The sequence below is a fragment of the Haliotis rufescens genome, unplaced genomic scaffold (genome assembly GCF_023055435.1).
Source record: "Haliotis rufescens isolate VD_foot unplaced genomic scaffold, xgHalRufe1.0.p SCAF_3, whole genome shotgun sequence".
Taxonomy (NCBI): Eukaryota; Metazoa; Mollusca; class Gastropoda; order Lepetellida; family Haliotidae; genus Haliotis; species Haliotis rufescens.
Genome location: NW_025964001.1, coordinates 27,647,080 through 27,668,452, shown reverse-complemented (window position 1 = coordinate 27,668,452; position 21,373 = coordinate 27,647,080). Strand labels below are relative to the sequence as shown.

At 42.1% G+C, this 21,373-nt stretch overlaps 1 protein-coding gene across 2 annotated transcripts in view; it reads left to right on the top strand.

Annotated features, from left to right (window-relative positions):
* The window catches only part of LOC124145191, a 40,094-nt gene extending 20,402 nt beyond the window's left edge, over positions 1 to 19,692 (top strand). For both annotated transcript variants that reach the window (XM_046514889.2, XM_046514880.2), the window contains 4 exons: positions 10,920 to 11,295; positions 16,062 to 16,232; positions 16,904 to 17,109; positions 18,011 to 19,692. In XM_046514889.2, coding sequence (XP_046370845.2) covers positions 10,920 to 11,295; positions 16,062 to 16,232; positions 16,904 to 17,109; positions 18,011 to 18,211 — 954 coding nt within the window. In that variant the 3' untranslated portion in view covers positions 18,212 to 19,692. The remainder of the gene's footprint in view (positions 1 to 10,919; positions 11,296 to 16,061; positions 16,233 to 16,903; positions 17,110 to 18,010) is intronic.
* Positions 19,693 to 21,373: the final 1,681 nt, after the last annotated feature.

The following is a 21,373-nucleotide window of genomic DNA, read 5'->3' as shown; positions in this document are numbered from 1 at the left end:
TCTTGTGAGAGTTAAACACTGGTAAGGGGCGGTGGGTAGTGGTTAAAGCGTTCACTCGTCACGCCGAAGACCCGGGTTCGATTCCCGACATGGGTACAATGTGTAGCCCATTTCTGATGTCCCCCACCATGATATTGCTGGAATATTGCAATATTCCAATAAGACGCCGCGATTCGCTGTGCAGAGTTACGTCCCTTGGGCACGCCAGAAACCTATGATTGTGGGTTGGAATCCCGGTTCGCCCCGATTATGTTTCTAGGTGTGTCAGCACCATACCCGTGCTCGTGGGTTTCACCGAAGTTGTAAACGTCTGAGACCTGCATCACTTCGGGCTTTCTTCCCACATTAAGCTGACACGCCGCGATATAACTGGAATACTGTTAAAAGCGGCGCTAAACCCAACTCACTCACTCACTCACTCACTCACTCACTCACTCACTCACTAGACAGTGGCAACTTGACCATGTGTTAAATCTGGTACACGACGTGAGGATGTTCCTCCATCTCTTCAGTCAGTTTACTGTAGTGTTTGATAACACCGGAGTGGGGGTACTTCTTTGACTCGATTTCACAAGTACCAAATCCGTGTTGTACATGCGTCGACACGTCACTGCAAGCCTAGTTGTTTGTAGAATAAACATTCACTTCAAAGGAGAAAGTCAGTATACCAGTACACTGAGATACCTTCTACCAGACTAAGCCATATTGATAGGGCAGGGTAGAACTTTGGATACCGTGTATGTCCTTACAACAGAGCTATGGCCTGCAACTCGGGGAGCTGGGCGTTAATGTTTAGTTTGGGCAATCTGCAAGGTCACTTCCGTTTCACGGTGCCTCAAATGGTTCGAATTAGCACAGTTTTTAAACTCGCAGAAGAAATGCCAGTTTTTATTCAATGTGTTGTGGCTTGTTTGTGGTGCCAAAGGCATGTTTACGTGGTCGGGTCGAGTGGGTTTCAGTCTGGAATTCAAGCTGTGTTCACCATGTTCTCGGTCTGGCCATATTGAATAGAAACACGCCAGCATTCAGATGGACGTGTAAAGGAATAATGAGATTTTGTCATTCTTGAATGAGTTTGTGAGTTAGTTGGGTAACAAGGACGCCCCCAAAGTGACGCAAGTCGGGAACATCTACCGCTTTGTGAAACCCACAAGCATGTGTGCAATACTAAATATTATAAACGTGTCATGGAGCGAAAAGTACTTGTGGCGCTGCAACATATTTAGTGATAGTCTTTAATTTGCTGACCCCTGAAGATCCGGGGTAGAATAGGTCTTCAGCAACCCATGCTTGCTGTAAAAAGCGACTATGCTTGTCGTATGAGGCGACTAACGGGATCGGGTGGTCAGGCTCGCTGACTTGGTTGATGCATGTCATCGTATCCCAATTGCGTGGATCGAGGCTCATGATATCAATCTCTGGATTGTCTAGTCCAGACTCGATTATTTACAGGCCGGCGTCATATAGCTGGAATATTGCTGAGTGCGGCGTTAAACAACAAACAAGTTAATTTGCTTGTTGGTTAGAATACAACAGCGTTAGCATTTTTGCAGCTATATTACGTCCGCCAGGAAACTACTTCTACTACTACTGCTGCTACTATTACTACTGCTAGTGGCGATGCTGAATCTACAGGGCGGTGGGGTAGCTTAATGGTTAAAGCGTTCGTTCGTCACACCGAATACCCTGGTTCGAATGCCTACATTGGTACAGTGTGTGGATCTCGTTTCTGGTGTCCCCCGCCTTGATATTGCTGGAATATTGCTAAAAGCGGCGTAAAGCCATATTAACGTTTTGACGACCTGTTCACTTCCATGAAACCGTTTAAGCTCAATTCGAAAACGAAAAAAAAGTTACCACATTGCGTTACACATTAGTTTTATTAACCAGAAACAGGAACAGATGAAACCTTCCGTAGCTGGGGTTTGCTATCGTTTAAATAAGGCAACGCCCTACACGACTGCAAATTCAAGAACTTAAAGTGATTCTCAAAACTTAAATACGAAACCTCACTTTAGAAGGAAGACACCGGCGTTAGTGAAAACATGTTTTTTATGTTTGTGCATGTTGATTTATGAACGGTGCACACACGCTCCGCCGAATGGATGTCTGCTGTGGCGACCAGAAGGTCCTCCTGCTCGTCTCCTTGAGGCTCATGGAGGACTAGCAGCACATGGCCCTCCATTTCACTATTACTGTCAGCAGGGAACCTTGAAAATTGGTTAATCAATAATTTCTAATCTTCATGCCGTTATTCGTTTCTCATTGACTCTAATGATTATGCTTCAGAAATATGCTATAATTAAGGTCCCAGGGCCATGATTCCCGCTCCAGTGTAACAGAATCTCCACGTGACTGGGTCTGATGGGCAAATGGTTTACGTCTCTGTTTGGTTTACATTTCTCTGTTTGGTTTTGATATTTTATAAAATACGTTTTATTGAAGAGAGTCCATTTTCTAGTTTTTCCAGTTTGACAGTTGAAGTGGAATCTCGTGTTTAAAATGAGAAGGCAAACTTTACTAAATCAGAGTAGGAAATGAAACTCTTTACAGTTTCCATCAATTTCATACTGGAATATTTATGTTGAATATTAAATAGAAAAACAATTACAGTAAAAATCGAAAACAGGGCATTGGCTGCAGATGGCCACACTGGCAAACCCTTCAGGAATTGCAATGTGTTTTACGTTGTCCTGTTCGTTTACATAACCAGAGACCATAGTCTGTTTCACATTTCCTGAACCTTATTAGTTCCCCTTCCGCCCAGCCCTTACTGTAATGCTATGCCCTAAGTGGAGCAAGTCTAGCTTTTCCACAGGTTCAATCTCCCATCTCACTGGGGATCCTTTTCAATTTATATATGGAGTTGGGTTTTTTCATCAAAACTATTTATTTTCAGCGACAAAGCGTTAGTCTAACAGAGACTCGATACAAGTATCGGGGCTCTGGAGTAACGTACGCTCAACATGTTTTGCACAATAAAGTATGTCTGGATGCTTCCAGTCGTGTACTGAATTATGGGTACGGCAACGACTGTTATTCTGAGAAATCTTTCCTCCAAGATCTTTGCATTAGATGCTTTCTGAAGACTTTTGAGTCTATACATCCTACAATGTAATTGAAAATGTATGGAAGACATCGAAGGTGAGGCTGGCGATGGGCTAGGCCAGGGAAATGTTCTTGCGGCACTTCCGTGTTGATGTTCCTGTCGGGTAGAGTTCTAGCCCCAGTGACTCACTCCCGCACACGTGGCTCGCACGATGTGGCAAGGCGAGCAGTTGGCAGTCGTGGGACTTTTTGTTTTGAGTGGAGTGGAAACCTAGATACCATCTTTCCTTTAAAATCAGTATTGAATGTCAGCAATACCATGGCTAGGTCAAGGTCACTCGGGATCCAGTTGACTAAGGCGCTGCAGAGTTGTGTCCCTTGAGCGAGCCAGTAACAACCAGTGATTGAAGTTCCGAATCTCTCTCTCTCTCTCTCTCTCTCTCTCTCTCTCTCTCTCTCTCTCTCTCTCTCTCTCTCTCTCTCTCTCTCTCTCTCTCTCACTCTCTCTCTCTCGCTCTCTCGCTCTCTCTCTCACTCTCTCTCTCTCTCTCACTCTCAGCAGGTTTGGGATTGTCATCTTTACGTTTATAGTCATGTAATGGGTGCAGTTAAGCCAAATTGCTCCACGATACGTTGCTGTGTCACGGAGATCGAGGGAAACGATCAATACTGATATGCAATTTAACCATTTAGTCGCGGCAGGGGTCGCAGCGGGGTACAACCTTGTATATGGAGTCTTAGGTAGTTAAAGGTTGGAGCAATTTGCCGGGGTAGTGCCAGAGTGTATCAGTGAGTAATCCTGGACAGCTAACGAATCACATGCATGTATTTTCAGTTATGGATACTGCATGTAAGGTTGCCTTCAGCAAGGCGCCACACCCACATCATGGTATTCAGTCCAAGAAATACAATGGTACTTTTCACTATTCCTATTTAGATACAGGGGCTTAATACCCCACGCTTACCCTTTGCGCGAACACCTGGTGTCGTCACTGTTTTTCAGTGATATTTACACATAATTGTCACCGCTATGATGCCTTTCACGCCCAAAAGGAATCTGTTGGGGCTGATAATCGAGACTGGTTTTTCTCTGGCGTTGACGTTTTAAATCTTTATAGACGATAGGGAACGGGTGGTCACAGTGTGTCCGGTGTAGGCCGGGGAGATTCACTCACTCACTCACTCACTCACTCACTCACTCACTCACTCATGATGGCACCCGGCCAGTAAAATCGTACTTTTAGGTCAACAATTCATTCTTGTCAGATTCTAGTCAAGTTGGATCATAACTCGCTCAATCAAGTGAGATTCACTCACTCACTAAGGGAAGTTAGGTACGACGACCATTGTGAGTGTTATATGGGAGAATGTATCATAAGGCTAAGAACGCTTTTTCCAAACAGGTCGTGTACAACATTTCATAATCGATATTGACCCAAAACAGACAAAACGCTTCAGATTCCTTGTCTAACACCATCTCCTGGTCGAGATGGACCATAAACAGATAGATATATTATCAATTTCATGGTCCAACTAAATACCATATTATGCTCGAAGTGTTCCTGGAACATACAAATTACGACGGAATCATGGTCTAACTCAAAACCATCTCCTTGTCGAAGTGGACCCAAAACATCGAAAAACGTAAAACCGTCCCCCTTTATCCAGTGTTAGATCCTAAACTGCCCTATCACACAGTGTCCCTGTAGAAGAGAACATCACTGCCAAGTCGGATCGTTAGATGCCCAATCGCGTTGTGCCGCCTTCGCTTTAGTTAATCAAATGAGAGTAACATTGCACTGGACGTGTGTGTGCAATGTGGCCTATAATTACATATCACGGTAGACCTACCCCCATCCACACTATCCTTACAGTGGGTATACATTGCAGCACCTACCCCTCCCCCTCAATTCCCTGACAGGTAACGCTCGTTACCTGAAACCAATCAGGGGAGGAAACACAGCCCAGACGGACGTTAACACCTGGGAAAATTAGTTCATGCATCTCCCGACGTAATTAGGCTACAAACATGACTGAAGCACCGACTGGCTTACATTTCACCCCTGGATGCGCCGTGTTAAATGGGCGTTAGAATATTGTGTTAGGGCTGAATGTAAAATGTTTTGTACAAAATACAAACGCACCTGTTACGTGTATTAAATCTCTGGTCCTTTGTCTTTCGAATTAAAAGGCCATGATTTTGGAATGTAGTTTGTAAAGGTCCGCGTAAAATGGAACATTTATTACTTATCTATTTATTGTTTTTACCGAATCTCCATTGTTTATACCATCAGTCATTCGGACATTCCTGAATAAGCTTCGCGAACACCTGGTATCATTACTATTTGATAGTGATTCATAAGCACATGCTCATGATATAGTCAGAATGCTTTATACGGAGAGTTCTTTTGGATATGGAAAGAGTTTTGTCGCTTTATTTACAATATCAATACTAGCAAATCCCGTCCAAATGCAATCGTCCATCTCCGTCAAGCATACGGTTTGTCAGTTTCCCAGAATGACACTAATGGATGAACCATCACTGAGACGAATGTTTAAAACTACAGCTTTGAATTTAACAGCCATTGGCTACTTCCATTACCTGATCAATCTGCATGTCTCAGACATAACCAACGGTCACAAAGCACTCCCCCCTTCTGTAAGCTACAAGACACCATCGGGTCACCCTGGAGTGAGGAAGGTTCTAAATGGGCGACCCAACACCTCAGTGAAGGAACAGGATACCATCAAGTCCTGAACCCCCAGTACCTCACACCAGCAGCTCATCACCACACATCCTCCCCAACTGAAGATGCTGCATGCTCCGCTGGAGGTCTAATCCAACAGAAATGATACTTTTTTTAAATAGCTAACACTCTGACAGGTGGTAAGATATTCTAAAAAATCGTTTTTATCATATGAGTTAAGTGCTATCTCCACATCACGTTTCAAACTGCTGACTAGGAGTCCATCTGAGCTATCTGTGAACTATATATGCGAAATGACTCGCTTTGGTTCTGGTTTCAGAACTCTCATTCTGTCACAAATATCAACACTGACAGCTTCTTGTGATCAATCATCTTGACCATGGGGTGTGTCAGTAGTAACCCTTAACAAGTTTCTTCATCTCCAACCCATCATGTCCATATAGTATACAAGCAGCATCCACTACTCACCAGTCTCACATAAGAAGGGTTTGCAGTTATAGTTTTTATAGGACATGAACTCGGCTTAGCACCAACGCACGTGGGATGAGTCACGGAATAGTGTATTCGATGCGGGCTGATTATCAGGTATTATCAGGTATTATCAGAGAATATCGCTTCATACTTGATAAGACACGTCAACCCTTCAGGCTAAATTTGAAACATCCCAGTCTACATTTTCAGATAAAGTTTCAAATGTGTCATGTCACAATATGTGTACACCGCTATGATCTTCAGCTCAGACTCCATCACCGGGCCCTCCTCCCTTGGCACTTGTCCACAGCGTCGACCCTCTGGCCCCTACCCGGGGCAAAGGAGTTTCAACTGGACTTTTACAGTCAATTAACTCCCTTGCCTCGGGAAGATGACTCTCTGGTGATAGTCGACCAGGATACACACGTCGGCAGAGTAATGATATTAAAGTGAGGTAGACTTGCATTGGAGGATTCGGATATTTTTGTTTCAGGGTTTGTATGAGCGACGAGGAAAAGTGATGACGATTAAGTTACTGGTCTGTCAGTTATTGCCAATATTTCGAAACAGTAAACTGATAAATGCACGAAGCAAACATTTCTGGATTTGGTATATATAAGTTCTATCTATATAGGGTATATGTTAGTCCTGCACCATGAAAGTGGAATTTATATTTTTGTATGTATTTCTTTTTTACGAAAAGCCTAGTTAAGTCTAGATCAAACTAATCAAGTCTAGTTTGCTTGATTTCACACTGCAGAAGAGGAAAGATTCTTTCGAAAAAATTGTGTTTTTATTTTAAAGACATGTGTGAGTGAGTGAGTGAGTGAGTTTGGTTTTACGCCGCCTCTAGCAATATTCCAGCAATATCACGGCGGGGGACACCAGAAATGGGCTTCACACATTGTACCCATGTCGGGATTCGAACCCGGGTCTTCGGCGTGACGAGCGAACGCTTTAACCACTAGGCTACCCGACCGCCCCTTAAAGACATGTATATTGACTAAGTGTTAGTCTAGGCCTATGTTCCATTACCCTATGTACTCACATTAATTCCTCGTTCCAGTTTTGGGGGATCCCTGGTGCTATTATGACGTATATTCCATGGCAGTCGATGGCTGACATCAAGTATTCATTTGATGCAAAATTGTAACGATAGGCCTCAATCATTGATAATATAACGCTCGTTATTATCCGGGGCTGTATTCACTAATTGGTTTGTTTTGGGAAGGCAGATATTGATGTCACGCGGGGGAGACGGAAACAAGGCCCGTTTGTTAATACAAGCACTATTACATACTGCGTGTGATAAAAACATAATTATATGTACAGTGTATGATACAAGCAATATTATATTATATTCCTTGTACTGATAAGTATTGATATTACTACATGCACTTGTGGCGCAACATGTTTGAATGCTTGAATATATATTGTAAAATGGCCCTGTGGCCTGATTTACTGAAATAAACCACTACTACTACAAGCAATATTATACAGTGTATGATAAAAGGATTATTATTTTTAAAAACACATACAGAGTACAAAATAAAAACATTATCTACCCTCCATGTGAGAATTTCGAGATCTGATTGGTTCACGTGATCTTGATGAAATGCGATATATCCCGCCTGCGAGAAATACATTTCTGACCGGGAGAATATATCCCTTATATCCCGCCACGAAGAAAACAGGCTGCACGTGGATTTCTCAGCGGAAGCATACCCGCTTCGAAGTCAAAAGCACAAGTTAACCTCAGCTTAATCGAACAGCTGTTTTTTTATCAATTTTGAATTTGTTTTAATTCTTTCACAAAAGCAGATTGGCACATGTCGTTAAAATAAACAAAACCTCACGCGGGATGCATAAAACCCTATGTCCATCTCGTGATCCTGCTTCAACTTATAATATTACCTACACAGTGTATTAAAAAATTTACAATACATAAAGCAATATTCACATCTCTTCTGTTATTACACTGAACATCCGTTATAAAAATATTTTTCACCAAAAAATCATGATACATATTTTCGAGATATGAGATAATAACAGGTATCGCCGCCGATTTCTGCCATGACTAATAATGATTTTGCCATGTCAAACCAATAAGCCTGTAGACGGTTCATGGCCAATTACACATTATACACACAGGCAGTGATCTTCATCCAGAGCTCATACTACACATCATTAACGTGAGCCATGCGAGCATAGTCTCCACTCGTGTTTATAAGGGTGTTTATGTGTTTATCGCCCGGCTCGTGTTCCACATAGACTCTTTCATCCCGACCCCATGTACACACATGCATATCCTGGTTATTTTTATCACACACCTTTCACTGGAATGCGTTCAATCTGATTTCACCTTCTAAGGTTTCAAGATAAAGACCATGGTCGTCGTGCTCTACCTGACTTCAAGCTCATTCCTAGGACATGAACCGTGTGCTTCGCATGATGGTTGCTATACATTCTTGGATGCTACTTTAGTTGGATGGTTTGTACTGATTGAAAGCATTGCTCAGTTCCTGTGGTCAGATGATTCTAATGATCAGATAGACTAACATATAGTCTCTGAAATGAACATATCGTACAGAAAAAACAGTTGCTCAGTTATCTTAATAAAAATATAATAAAAAGGGAGCCCAGTGATTCTCTTCATTTTCAGATACTGCAGTAATCTAGACTTGCCAAACATTATAGACTTGCATGGGCTGTAGTTGATATATTTGTATCAGGGTCTGTAAGACAGACTAATGATCAGATTACACACTGACAGTTTGTAGATATTTAAGTCGTCGAACTTTTACACAAATATATAGTTTGGCTGTTTGTTTGTTGTTTTACGCCGCACTCAGCAAATTTCCTGATATGTGACTGCGGTCTGTAAATAATCGAGTCACCAAACTATTCAGTGATTGATATCATGACTATCGATTCACGCAATTGGGACACGCATCAACCAAGTCAGCGAGCCTGACCACCCGATCCCGTTAGTCGCCTTTTACGACAAGCATAGTCGCCTGTTACGGCAAGCATGGGTTTTTGAAGACCTTTTCTACCCCGGATCTTCACGGGTATACAAATGAGGTAGTAGATTATGTGTCCTAGAGCCTAGAGAATCAAACTTGAGTCAAGAATTGCCTCAGCTCCAAGGATATTCATAAATTGAACATTGTTCTGGGATCCATTTGGATTTTACTTTCTATATTGTAGATATATATTTATAAATATTTTTCTTTGGCTAAATGTTAGACTAGATGCTACCCTACTTTGGATTGTTAGAGAACGAAATTAACTTGGTTTGGAAATATAGGTATTAACCCATTTATAAAAAAACCTAGCACATGGAAAATGTCCTATTCGAGAAATGAAAAAGAAACTCGCCCTAAAAGTGGAAAAGTATACATGTGGTACAAGTATTAAAAAATGGTCAAAAAGAATGAAAGATGTTACGATGTTATTCACTTGTCATCACGAAGACTGATACAGTGTAACCTTTACCCATTACGTAAACAGATGGGCACTTAAACCTGTAAACAATCCTGTTAGTTGGGCCTACAGCTGTAGGGTACCCCACTCGTTGTCCTTCAGAGTGTCTAAGGCACCTACAGACAGGCACCACATGCTGGCGGGTCGGAGCACCCAGGAGCAAGGGTTCACTCCCTATACGCTTATGAAAAACATGCTGTGTGCGGGCGTCACTGCCTGCCTTCACTACGCCGTGTACAAGACACCTGCTGAAACTATTACATGTACACTTTTAATGTACGAGGGTTATAAACTGTATTTACTCACAGTACTGTATAAATTGTGTTTCAAAGCACATCCTGAACTGCATCGTAATTAGTCTTTGAATGGCATATAGAAGGGATGCACATAAGGAAGATAATTTATGGTTGTCTTTATTATGAGGAACACAACGTTTTGGAGTATACGCTTACTCCTTCATCGGGTAAACAAGTTGACATCCATAAATTGTCTTCCTTATATCGTAATAATATGTAGATTTCCTGTCTTTGCATTGGTGATCATGATTGTTTTATGTGGTTTTGATCATGTTTCATTCAAATGGACTTGTATTGAAAACATGGGGCAGGGTTAATGATGCTTTTTTTCTTGACCGCAAAAGACATTTTAAAGATGTGTTGACGATCGCCTACAGTGTTTGGTTATTGTAACATTATTTTTATTGATAAAGCAAATCTGGGTGATTGTGACGGAATTTACATGTGTAAATCCTTTTCGTTCATGTTGGATGTTCTTAAAGATAACGCGCCTGTATCTCCTCCTCTCAGATAAAACAAATGGCATACATATATCTTGGAGCGCTGGTTAAAAAAATATTCTGCCTCGTTTACAACTCCCAGGGCTACCCCAGGATATTAAATGGTCAGTCCCAAACATATCGCCTCCGTGGTGTGGTGCCCAGAGAGCGGAAAGTCGGTGGTTCGATCCACCGCCGCGTCATACCAAAAGACTTTTAAAGCTTGTCCTTGTTGTTACTCTGTCTGTAGCTCGGCACTAAGGGGCTAAAACAAGGACTGGTCGACTCGGAGTCTGAGTATACTGTGTCTGAGTGGGGTATTCATGTGAAAATTGGGCGAATATTCCTCCTCCCTGTCACACATATGTTCATGCATTTCAATAAACATCTATTGAAAAAAAGTTATTCATATCATCATTATTCTTCCATAGGTTTCATCTTCAAACACGACATCGAAACCGCCAACGTCACAACTTCACACATCCTCGACACCACAGTCCCACACAGTCCACGTTCAGAACCAGCCCCAGTCTATCGGCAATGTCACCACGTACGTCCCACAGAAGGTCAACCAGCCTCTCAAGTCCAAGAAAGACACGGAGCCCCCGGAACAGGAGGATGGAGACTTCAGAAGAAGTGACTTCAACCCAGCATCTCAGACTGTGCTGGACAAGGCCTACACTGACCACAGACACTTCTACAGACTCAACAGCACTGTTCTGGACGAGGGGAGCAACCTCAAGCAGGAGGTGATGGAGCTCTACAGGAAGGCTGGGGAGACGCTGTCATACGAACAGCTGATTCAGGGTAAGATTAATTGCATTGTTGGATTCTTTGCAAACGTTGATGTGTAATAAAGATACAACTCGTTCCTGACAAACTCTTAGTCACTGATATAAATTTAGCTTTGTCATTGTTACATCATCTGCAATATATAACAGAAAGCCGCCCAGGGAATCTGTTCATTTTCAGAACCTGAAGAAGATTTGCGAAATAATTGTAGACTTGCTTGGGGGATTTGGATAGTTTTAGAGGGGTTGATATGTTAAAATGAGTATTGGTGAAGAATACGGCATGTACAATGCAGTTCGAATTAGCATATATCAAATTATAGAATGTTCAGTCAATGGCGGCCTGGTGCAAGTGCCAAGAAAATTATCCTTTCAATGGCACTTGCAGACTTTACATTACCTGTCTCCTTATCTTAAAAAAACAATTATTTATTTATTGTGTGCGACCTATTATACAAAGACTGATTACGTTCAGTAAGAGTCGTCGACCGAGTGCCTGTTATCACCAATAACGTTATAACTACCTGATAAAAATAAGGATCTTCATACAAACTCAAATAATATTTAGCTAAAGAATTCAGGTATGTTATAAAACGTTCAAAATACACTTGCATATTTCGCTTTATTACATTATAATCTATTTCGTATAGGCATACGCAGTATGAGCACAAGTGACTCTGGGAGACTGTATTTATGGAGGGTCATTCCTGCACGATAGTCAGACTACGATACGTGATAATAAGATCGGTTCAAAACATTTCATACACATTGACAGAACTCGGCGTTCTGAGAGTTCCGCCAGTGTTTCCAAGCCTGTTCAGTTGAACCAGCAGCCACAGTGTGTGCAGAAAAAGTATGTTTACGTCAGTGTGGAGTGTTTACACGACTGTCTTCGCCTCCAGCAACCGACTCCTCAACGGGAAGCTGTTTGCCAGACACAATATCACTGGTTGTGATGTTAATGATTCATTATCGCATCAAAAACAGTTTCATAACCTCGGCCTATAGCATATTTATCGGATTCGGATTGGCTCGAAAAAATAGCAGATTGCATGTAGCGCCCATGGTCGAATTTAATACATTTTGAAACGTCCTGACTGGATGATTTATAGTAAGATGATTAATGATCTGTCTGAAGGAGAGATGTGATCAGTATGATAGACAGACATACAGATGGACAGATGGACAACAGACAGATGGTCGAATGTCATGATAACCAAGACCAAGAGTTGATCTAGAGAACTCATCCAAGCCGTGTTAGTCTTTCTCCGAGGCTGTACTGAATGTAAGTCCATGTATGTATAGTAATTCTATCCTGACATGTATGAGGCAAGTCCACATCAGCGGACAGTGGGACGCCTATCTTTCATAGGGACTACGTGATCTTGTTGTTAATGTAACCTAGAAATTATGATTAAAACTAATAACCATTTTCTTAGAGACTTGTGCAAGTCTACTGACATGTAGGTTGTATGGGTTTGTGCACGTCAGCTGACATCACACATCTCCCGGCAGATGCAGGCGGGCCTGCACGCCTACAGCATGCTGTCGGTTCTACCTTGTATGATAAGATGGCTGCAGGAGATGGTGATTTTTGGACGGGGAATTTTATCACAACTGTACAATAAACTTCATAGTATTCTTTCACCAGAGGCAGCTTCTTGGAAGGTCATGTGTCGCTGCAGTGTTTATGTAGACATTTGATCAAACTGTTTTCCATGTGGTGATAAAATGTGAGCGATGAAAGAATTTGGTTGAAGGTCGGCTCCTCTGAAAGCAGCGTATCGAGTGGCTGGTTGTGAATGGGGACTTGAACAGGTAGTGGCCAAACGCAGAGCCCGAGAGCATTGCCGTAGATCTGACGAAGATTAACCTTTATCGTTGTGTCTAAATTTCAGCGGAATGTATTTGGACTTGGAGGGTTTATTTGAGTGCATCTGTTTCCCAAGCTTCCCCGTGTAGGACTGATATATAGAGTGTGCTAGTCTCCTGATAGTTCCTGCAGTCATGCTCAAGGTCACATTCCAAGGGAACAGTTTGTTGAGGGTTTTTTTCTGGAAATGTATGCGCGTAATCATTTACAGGGTCAGTGCCTCACGTGTAAAAGTTATTATATATAGGGATGTCTTAATTATTCTAAATTCTCCAGTCAAGTGGTATTTTTAGAAACAATAGGAACTTAGGGTAAAGTGACCTAGTGACTTGCGAAACTGATTTTTTCTACTCGCTACTGAAGTTCGAATAAGAGTGAGTTGAGTTTAACTCCGCTTTTAAAAGTAATTGAGTTACATCGCGGTGTATGCTTAATGTGGGAGGGAAGCCCGAAATGACGCATGTCGAGGATATTTACGGCTTTCATGAAATACGAGCACGTGTATGTTGCTCACAGACAAACGATCCTTATCTGGCCTTAGAAACCACAAACAGCGAATCCTGGAACGAATAAGAGACACAACTCTGCAAAAACAATTGTTCCGTCTTAAACCACTGGGCCATCCGTGCCCTCTTTGAACTTTAAAGGTCATCTACTTCAGCTACTTTGTATATGATATTAAATGAATACTACCAAAATTAAATAATAAATAATATCTACGGAAATATCACCAGTCCGGAATCCATCACTTGTATACCTTTGAAACCGATTTTATCCTTTGCAATGAACAAGTTAAATAAATATGAACTTTTGATCCCGTACTTGATGCCGTGTGTTGAATTACCCAAATGGCAGGGGCCAGGCCACCTTTGTTCTGTCTGTATCCGACATCAGAACATTCTGAACCAGGATGATAAGAATCACGTGTCGCGGACATTCCTGGAGGGACGGAATTACTGGTTCAACATCCACTGACTCCAGGCAGTCTACTGCAAATAGTGTCATTACCAACTCGTTTGTTTAGAGGCCTTGTATGCCCGTATCAGGGGTAGATCAATCGTGTTTATTTGTAATAATCAGGCACTGTAGGAACACTGTCCTTACACAACAGAACAAGTTATTACCATTAACTATTCACCTTCTTCAATAATTCTAAATAATATTCTGTACATAAGAATTCTTTTATTAACTGAATATAAATGTAAAAGACATCCCATAGTTAGTTTCTAAGTAGTGTTTGTAATCGGGACACTATGCCCTTGAGCGCAGTGTACTGCATGTAGACTTGCTCAAGTCTCTGAGGCAATGATTATTAATTTAAATTATAATTTCTAGATGATGTTAATAAAAAAGCCAAGTTGTCCCTACAAGAGACTGGAGTCCTTAGAACTGTCCACATATCTAGACTTGCCTATTAGGAGGATATAATTACTACACATCCATTTACATTTCTTTCAAACAGCCTTGGCGCAAGGCTATGCATGTGTTTGCAGTCAGGTAAAGGAATATCAATGTGTGTATCTATCTCATCTTTCATATGTTTGATTTATATAAATGCAGAGGGCAAACCTAGCTAAGTGTTCTAAGACGGCGCAATTCATTGTGTAGAATCATGTGCATAGAGCCTGCCTGAAACCTATGGTCGTGGGTTTAATCCCCAGTTCGACCTGCTTACTTTTCTAGGTTTCTCAACACCATGTGGGTTTCACCAAAGACGTAAACGTGTATAATTGATTTTCCTAGCCAGGTGAAGCTGATACGCCGTGGTGTAACTGAAATCATTTACTCACTCATGTGAATGGATTGCTAGAGATAAAAAGGGGTTGAGAATGGGGACGTTTTTAATATAATATTCTCATTTGCAGGTATGCTGGTGGAGAGATAGACTAACATTTAGTCTCTGAAATCTTATATTACACAATATCCTTCTTGACTCTAAAAATAAAAGAAAATTCCCTATGCTGATGTGGAATAGAGCTAGCTTGAGCTGGCTAGACTTGCTTTTGTATGCATTTCTAGATTATTATTTTTTCATAAAATAAATATATTCCACGGTCATGGTGCAGGACTAGTGGAGAGACACTAGTAAGACCTGTAGTCTCATTTGCAGGTATGCTGGTGGAGAGACACTAATAAGACCTGTATTCTCATTTGCAGGTATGCTGGTGGCGAGACACTTATAAGACCTGTAGACTCATTTGCAGGTATGCTGGTGGAGAGACACTAATAAGACCTGTAGTCTCATTTGCAGGTATGCTGGTGGAGAGACACTAATAAGACCTGTGGTCTCATTTACAGGTATGCTGGTGGAGAGACACTAATAAGACCTGTAGACTCATTTGCAGGTTTGCTGGTGGAGAGACACTAATAAGACCTGTAGTCTCATTTGCAGGTATGCTGGTGGAGAGACACTAATAAGACCTGTGGTCTCATTTGCAGGTATGCTGGTGGCGAGACACTAATAAGACCTGTAGTCTCATTTGCAGGTATGCTGGTGGCGAGACACTTATAAGACCTGTAGTCTCATTTGCAGGTATGCTGGTGGAGAGACACTAATAAGACCTGTGGTCTCATTGGCAGGTATGCTGGTGGCGAGACACTAATAAGACCTGTAGTCTCATTTGCAGGTATGCTGGTGGAGAGACACTAATAAGACCTGTAGTCTCATTTGCAGGTATGCTGGTCGAGAGACACAAGTAACACCTGTATTCTCATTTGCAGGTATGCTAGTGGAGAGATACCAGTAACACCTGTATTCTCATTTGCAGGTATGCTGGTGGAGAGACACTAATAAGACCTGTATTCTCATTTGCAGGTATGCTGGTCGAGAGACACAAGTAACACCTGTATTCTCATTTGCAGGTATGCTAGTGGAGAGACGCCAGTAACACCTGTATTCTCATTTGCAGGTATGCTGGTGGAGGGGGAGAAGTTGCTGCTGGGAGGGTGCTGGCTCTATTTCACTAACGTGGAGTTCTATGACATGGAGTGCGCCAAGATGCTAAAAGAACCAATCGGAAGAGGGCGAATATGTCTGACCAATAAAAGGGTGTTGTTACTGTCGGCGGAGATATTCACGGGTGCGTAAACTATTTCATGTGAAAATAGTTTTGTGTCTTTCTTTCTTTCTTTCTTTGTTGTTTAACGCCGAACTCAGAAATAGTCAAGCTATTTGAAGGTGGTTTGTAAAACATCGAGTCTGAACCAGATAATCCAATGACTGACATCAAGACATCTACGCAATTGGAATATCATGTCATGCATCCACCAAGTTGACTACCCGATCACGGCCGATCCCGTTAGTGGTCTCTTACGACAACTATGGGCTGGTATCTGAAGAGGCAAGGGGGGACGGGGTAGTTACATTTCATTTGAAGCAATTAATGGTTCGTCAGGAAACACGGTCTTCAATTAGAACTGTAATGACTCAAACGATTGACTGTATTCACGTAATAATTGACGAAGTCGAGTTATTTGCAAGCATGTAGCAGACTGAGTGAAGTTACTACAGGACGACTGTTCGATATTCTAGGGATAGAGTGCATGTGTATCTCAACATTATTGAAGTGCATCAGATCACGTCGTGTCATTGTATAAATATCGATAAAGATACCAGAAGGTTATGAATAAAATAAGAAATTAATGTGTTAAAGTGTTTATATACATTGAGGGAAGGGTGTTTGGGAGTGAAAAGGCTTTAGATTCCTGTGAGAAAAGCTGATCGAAGAAATCCACTTTGCACAAATTCCAGATTCGACATTAAATGAGTTCGGCGACACCAGCAAGCCTTCGGGTGGTTACAAGTTGCAGGTGACCAAGTCCAACAACATCTACTACCAGAACCTTCCGCTGAACACTTTCCACAGCGCTGAGATGTCCGCCTCAGTTGGAACCACAACACAGTCCAAAATCAGCATCCTCAACCCAATCTGCTGGGGAGCTTGCTCGTGCTTCGGGGTACGTAGCCCATGTATGATCTGAAGACATTGTAACCTCGTTAATTCGGACAGTTAGTACCAGATGAACGCTGCTTTTTATGTGAACAGTTGACTTGCCTTTGCATGTGTCCGTGACGGATCGGTCAGGATACGCTCACCTTTCGCGAACACCTGGACCCACTTGCACAAAGCGATCTTAGCGATAAGACTATTGTAAGCCTATGTTAAAGTATGGGAGTTACGATCATCTTAGCGCTAAGATCGCTTTGTGCAAGTGGGTCCAGGTATCATCACTATTTGAAAGTGATTCAGAAACGTATCCTGATAGTGATATACATGTAGTTGGATTCGTACAAGGGACACTTTAGCAGAGATTTCTTATGATTATAGAAATGGTCTTTTCGCTTTTATTCACAGTATTGTATTATTATTACAGACATTAATGTCTTGGATTAAATTTCTCCTAGGTAGGTATCATTGTAATGAAGCTCTAGAATAATTTCATTTCTAAGAAGGTTGCTGTTTTCGTTAGATTAATGTGATCATTTATCACAATAAACATGAACTGATCTATCCTACATACATTCTTTAGTGGAAGCAAAGTAATATTTCAGTTACGTCTCGGCGATCTGTTAATAACCGAGTCAAACCAGTGGTTTGACACACTGTCAGACAAGTCGCATGACAACCCTATCCCTTTTCAATCAGCTATTACGACAAATTCAAAGCGCTGATGGCCTATTTTAACCCGGGAAAGTAACTAATTTATGCTCTGTAATGATGTGTTTGCAACCTGCACATGTATGACCATACGGACAGATGTTTTCAAAATATAGCTCTATACCCTATCTCACGGATGTCGCTGATGTCTTCCTACTCTGTGTACTGCAGGGTTCTCAACTCTTCCCTTCTCTCTTCAGGTTGGTCGCTGCTCGCGGTCGTGGAAGACCACTCCGCCCATGACGAAGACGTTCAACAAGCGAGTCGTGAAGCTGGGAGTAGCGATGCCCCCATGGGGGACGAAAATGTTTGTTAATGTCTATCTGGACCCGGAAATGTCTCTGACTACTGCACGTGACTTTGTGGCACAGCTTCAGTACCACGCCCCCCACTTACAGTGATAGCACCGGTTCAGACTGACCAATGGTCAGCGGGCAGATATGTACGAAGACGTCAAGAAAGTTTGATCGAGAAACAAATAAGGGCATGTTTGCCCCTGAAATTCATATTGGAAAATACCTGTTACCATTAGCTTCTAAGAGAAATTGTTTGGATTTTCTCGTGGATTTTCTCTGGAAAGCCAATCGTTTCTTAATTCGTCTCCATGCACCCTGAAGACGGGATAGCGTGGAATATATAGACTGAGTGATCACAGATGCTTTTCCTCATGTTTTCGAGATGTAGAAGAAAGAATGTGACCCCCATTTCGTTTTGAGGAAAAACGCTTTTGAATACTGAACACACACAAGAACTGCATGGACAGTGCTCCTACTTTAATGGATGTATATGGGAAGTCTTTATATTTGGGTAAACCACTGATGGAGACACTAGCGGTCCTCACAAACAGGTGTATTCATTTCTTCACTTCCATCTCTCTGATGATGTGCATATATCGTTGACTTCCACTTTGAGGTCGTGACTCGTTAGTGATTAGAGTTTATTCTCACGAATGGTGCTGACATTTAATAGTGCAATGAAGGATCTAATATTTATTCAGTATATATTATGCAAGCTTGGAGCTGTCATTCGTCCATGCAAGCGAGCCATTCTACGTCCGCCTTATATACAGAACTTGGTGCAATAACGAGGGACGGGGTTGGATGGGTTCAATGGTGCGCCAACTGAATGCCGAAACCCTTTAGTCTCTACAGTGTACCAGGACAAGGGCAATGTGTTGATACAGAGCAAAATGCAAGCTGCCAGCAAGTGCGTCCGGGACAGGAAACACTATTAGAACACGTATAGCAACAATGTATTGATAGAATATATCGCTGAAGATGGTTGTCTTCCATTTTTATCATTTCAAAAGCTTATAGAACCATACTGTGTAACGATACTGAGCTGGAATTTGGCGACAAGATTACAGAATTACAAGGTGATACGAGCGATATTGTCAAGATGTATTGAAATGATAATTAGTCGGTGTTTGTTTTCTTTCAAAGTACATAAGGCTAAAATAAACGTGTCTTTTGTTTCTCGCTTCTAACCGTACATTTGTCCACCACGCGTCAATTCTGCGCCCGCCTTCTGTCCACCTCGCTTCTTCCCTGAGTCTGTTCCTGATATTATTACACATCATAACTTGAGTGGCGCCATAAGGTTTCAGGACCAAATGACCTTGATTTTACCATGTTGTGTAATACTTTGGGAAGACACAAGGGAAGAGTGCTTCAGCGAATTTTGCAAATACTAATATCCGAGAAACAAAGGACATTATATCAGCCTCACGCAAACCTCTAATATTCAATACGTATCTCGATATGTATCTTTCTGTATCGCTACCTTCTAGATATGTATCATTGAGATATGTAATCCTCTACAGCCATCTGTGTAATTATGATTCCTGCCTAGGTATGTTTCTAATTAAACATGGATATCATTACCAAGACGTTAGTAGTTCTTGCTTACGAGGCCTCCAACTATCCAATTGGCTTCTCTGCCTTACAACGAGGAGTCGGATATTACGCACCCGTCTACCGGATTGAAATTGTAAAAATCAACATATTTTGTTCCGACAGAAAGAGTTTTGTTTCAGGTGTTGTGTTTACTTTGTGGTTTAGACTCAAGGCTCTGGCATACCAATGTGGACACAGCTATTGACTGAGTGAATGATGTTTTATGCCATCAAAAATATTGCAGTTGTATCACGCCGATGTGTAAATCGAGTCTGGACCAGACAATCCAGAGGTTGATAAATGGACGTGGGTAACGATTCACGCCGTAGGGATGCGATTGTAGACAATGAATCTTATTTTGAAATTAAACGGTGCTGAATTTAGTTGCTACCAAAGGACACGAAAGTGGCTGGTGTTTCCAGGTGACAAAATGAAGACATACTATGTAGCGGTATCCCCACGGGGACTTGGAGACCAAGGAGACTATGCTTGTCGTAAGAGGCAACTAACGGGATCCGGTGGTCAGGCTCGCTGACTTGGTTGATGCATGTCATCGATCTCAATTGCGTGGATCGATGCTCATGTCAATCACTGGATTGTCTGGTGCAGACTCGATTATTTTACAGACCGCCGTCATATAGATGGAATATTGCTGAGTGCGGCGTTAAACAACAAACAAACTTGGAGACCAGCGTTTATCTTCCCGAGGCAGGGCGTTAACCGACTATAAAAGTTCAATTTCCAACCTGGCCGAACAAGGCCGGAATTTTCAGGCTCGATTGTAGCGCCACCAGTTGCTATTACGAATTATGTCCCTTCTATGTCCCTCAAATGTGCCTATTTGCTTCACACAAAATGGCGGCGCCTAGTCAGTGAGTGAGGTTTGATGCCGCTTTTAGCAATATTCCAGCAATATCAAGGCGGGGGGACTCCAGAAATTGGCTTCACACATAATACCCGTGTCGGGAATTGAACCCGGGTCTTCGGCGTGACCAGCGAACGCTTTAACCACTAGGCTACCCGACCGCCCAGGGCGCCTAGTCAAGACGATCTGATCGATAATCAAGATCTCTATTGTAATACAACGGGTCTTACCCCGCCAAGAGCATCAAATCACTTGAGCACCTTGATTAAAAACATGAACAGATTTGTAAGATATATGTCGACGCCCAGTTTGTGGTACACATGCTTTGCAAATCTGCAGGTTGATACCTAGTTCGTCACGCGATTTTGATCGGACTATACACGGACTTGTTAGTCCAGCAAAACGTAACTCCGGAATTTCAGCCTAATTCGGCAAGGGTGTAAACTGGACTGTTATAGTCAGTTAACTCCCTTGCCTCGGGAAGATGACCATGATATGGTTTCGAAATCAAAATCAATCAGTCAATTATGTGAGGAGTGGAAGTAAGTAGAAGACAGCCCTGTTGGATAATGTTAGAGATTTAACGAGCGCTTCTAGCTGAACAGAATTTCGTTACCTTTGTGTGATGCATGTCATCGATCCCAATTGCGTGGATCGATGCTCATGATATTAATCACTGAAATGTCTGGTCCAGACTCGATTATTTACAGACCGCCATCATATAGCTGGAATATTGCTGAGTGCGACGTTAAACAACAAACCAACCAACCGAATCCATGTGGCTCAACTCTGGTTCTGGAACA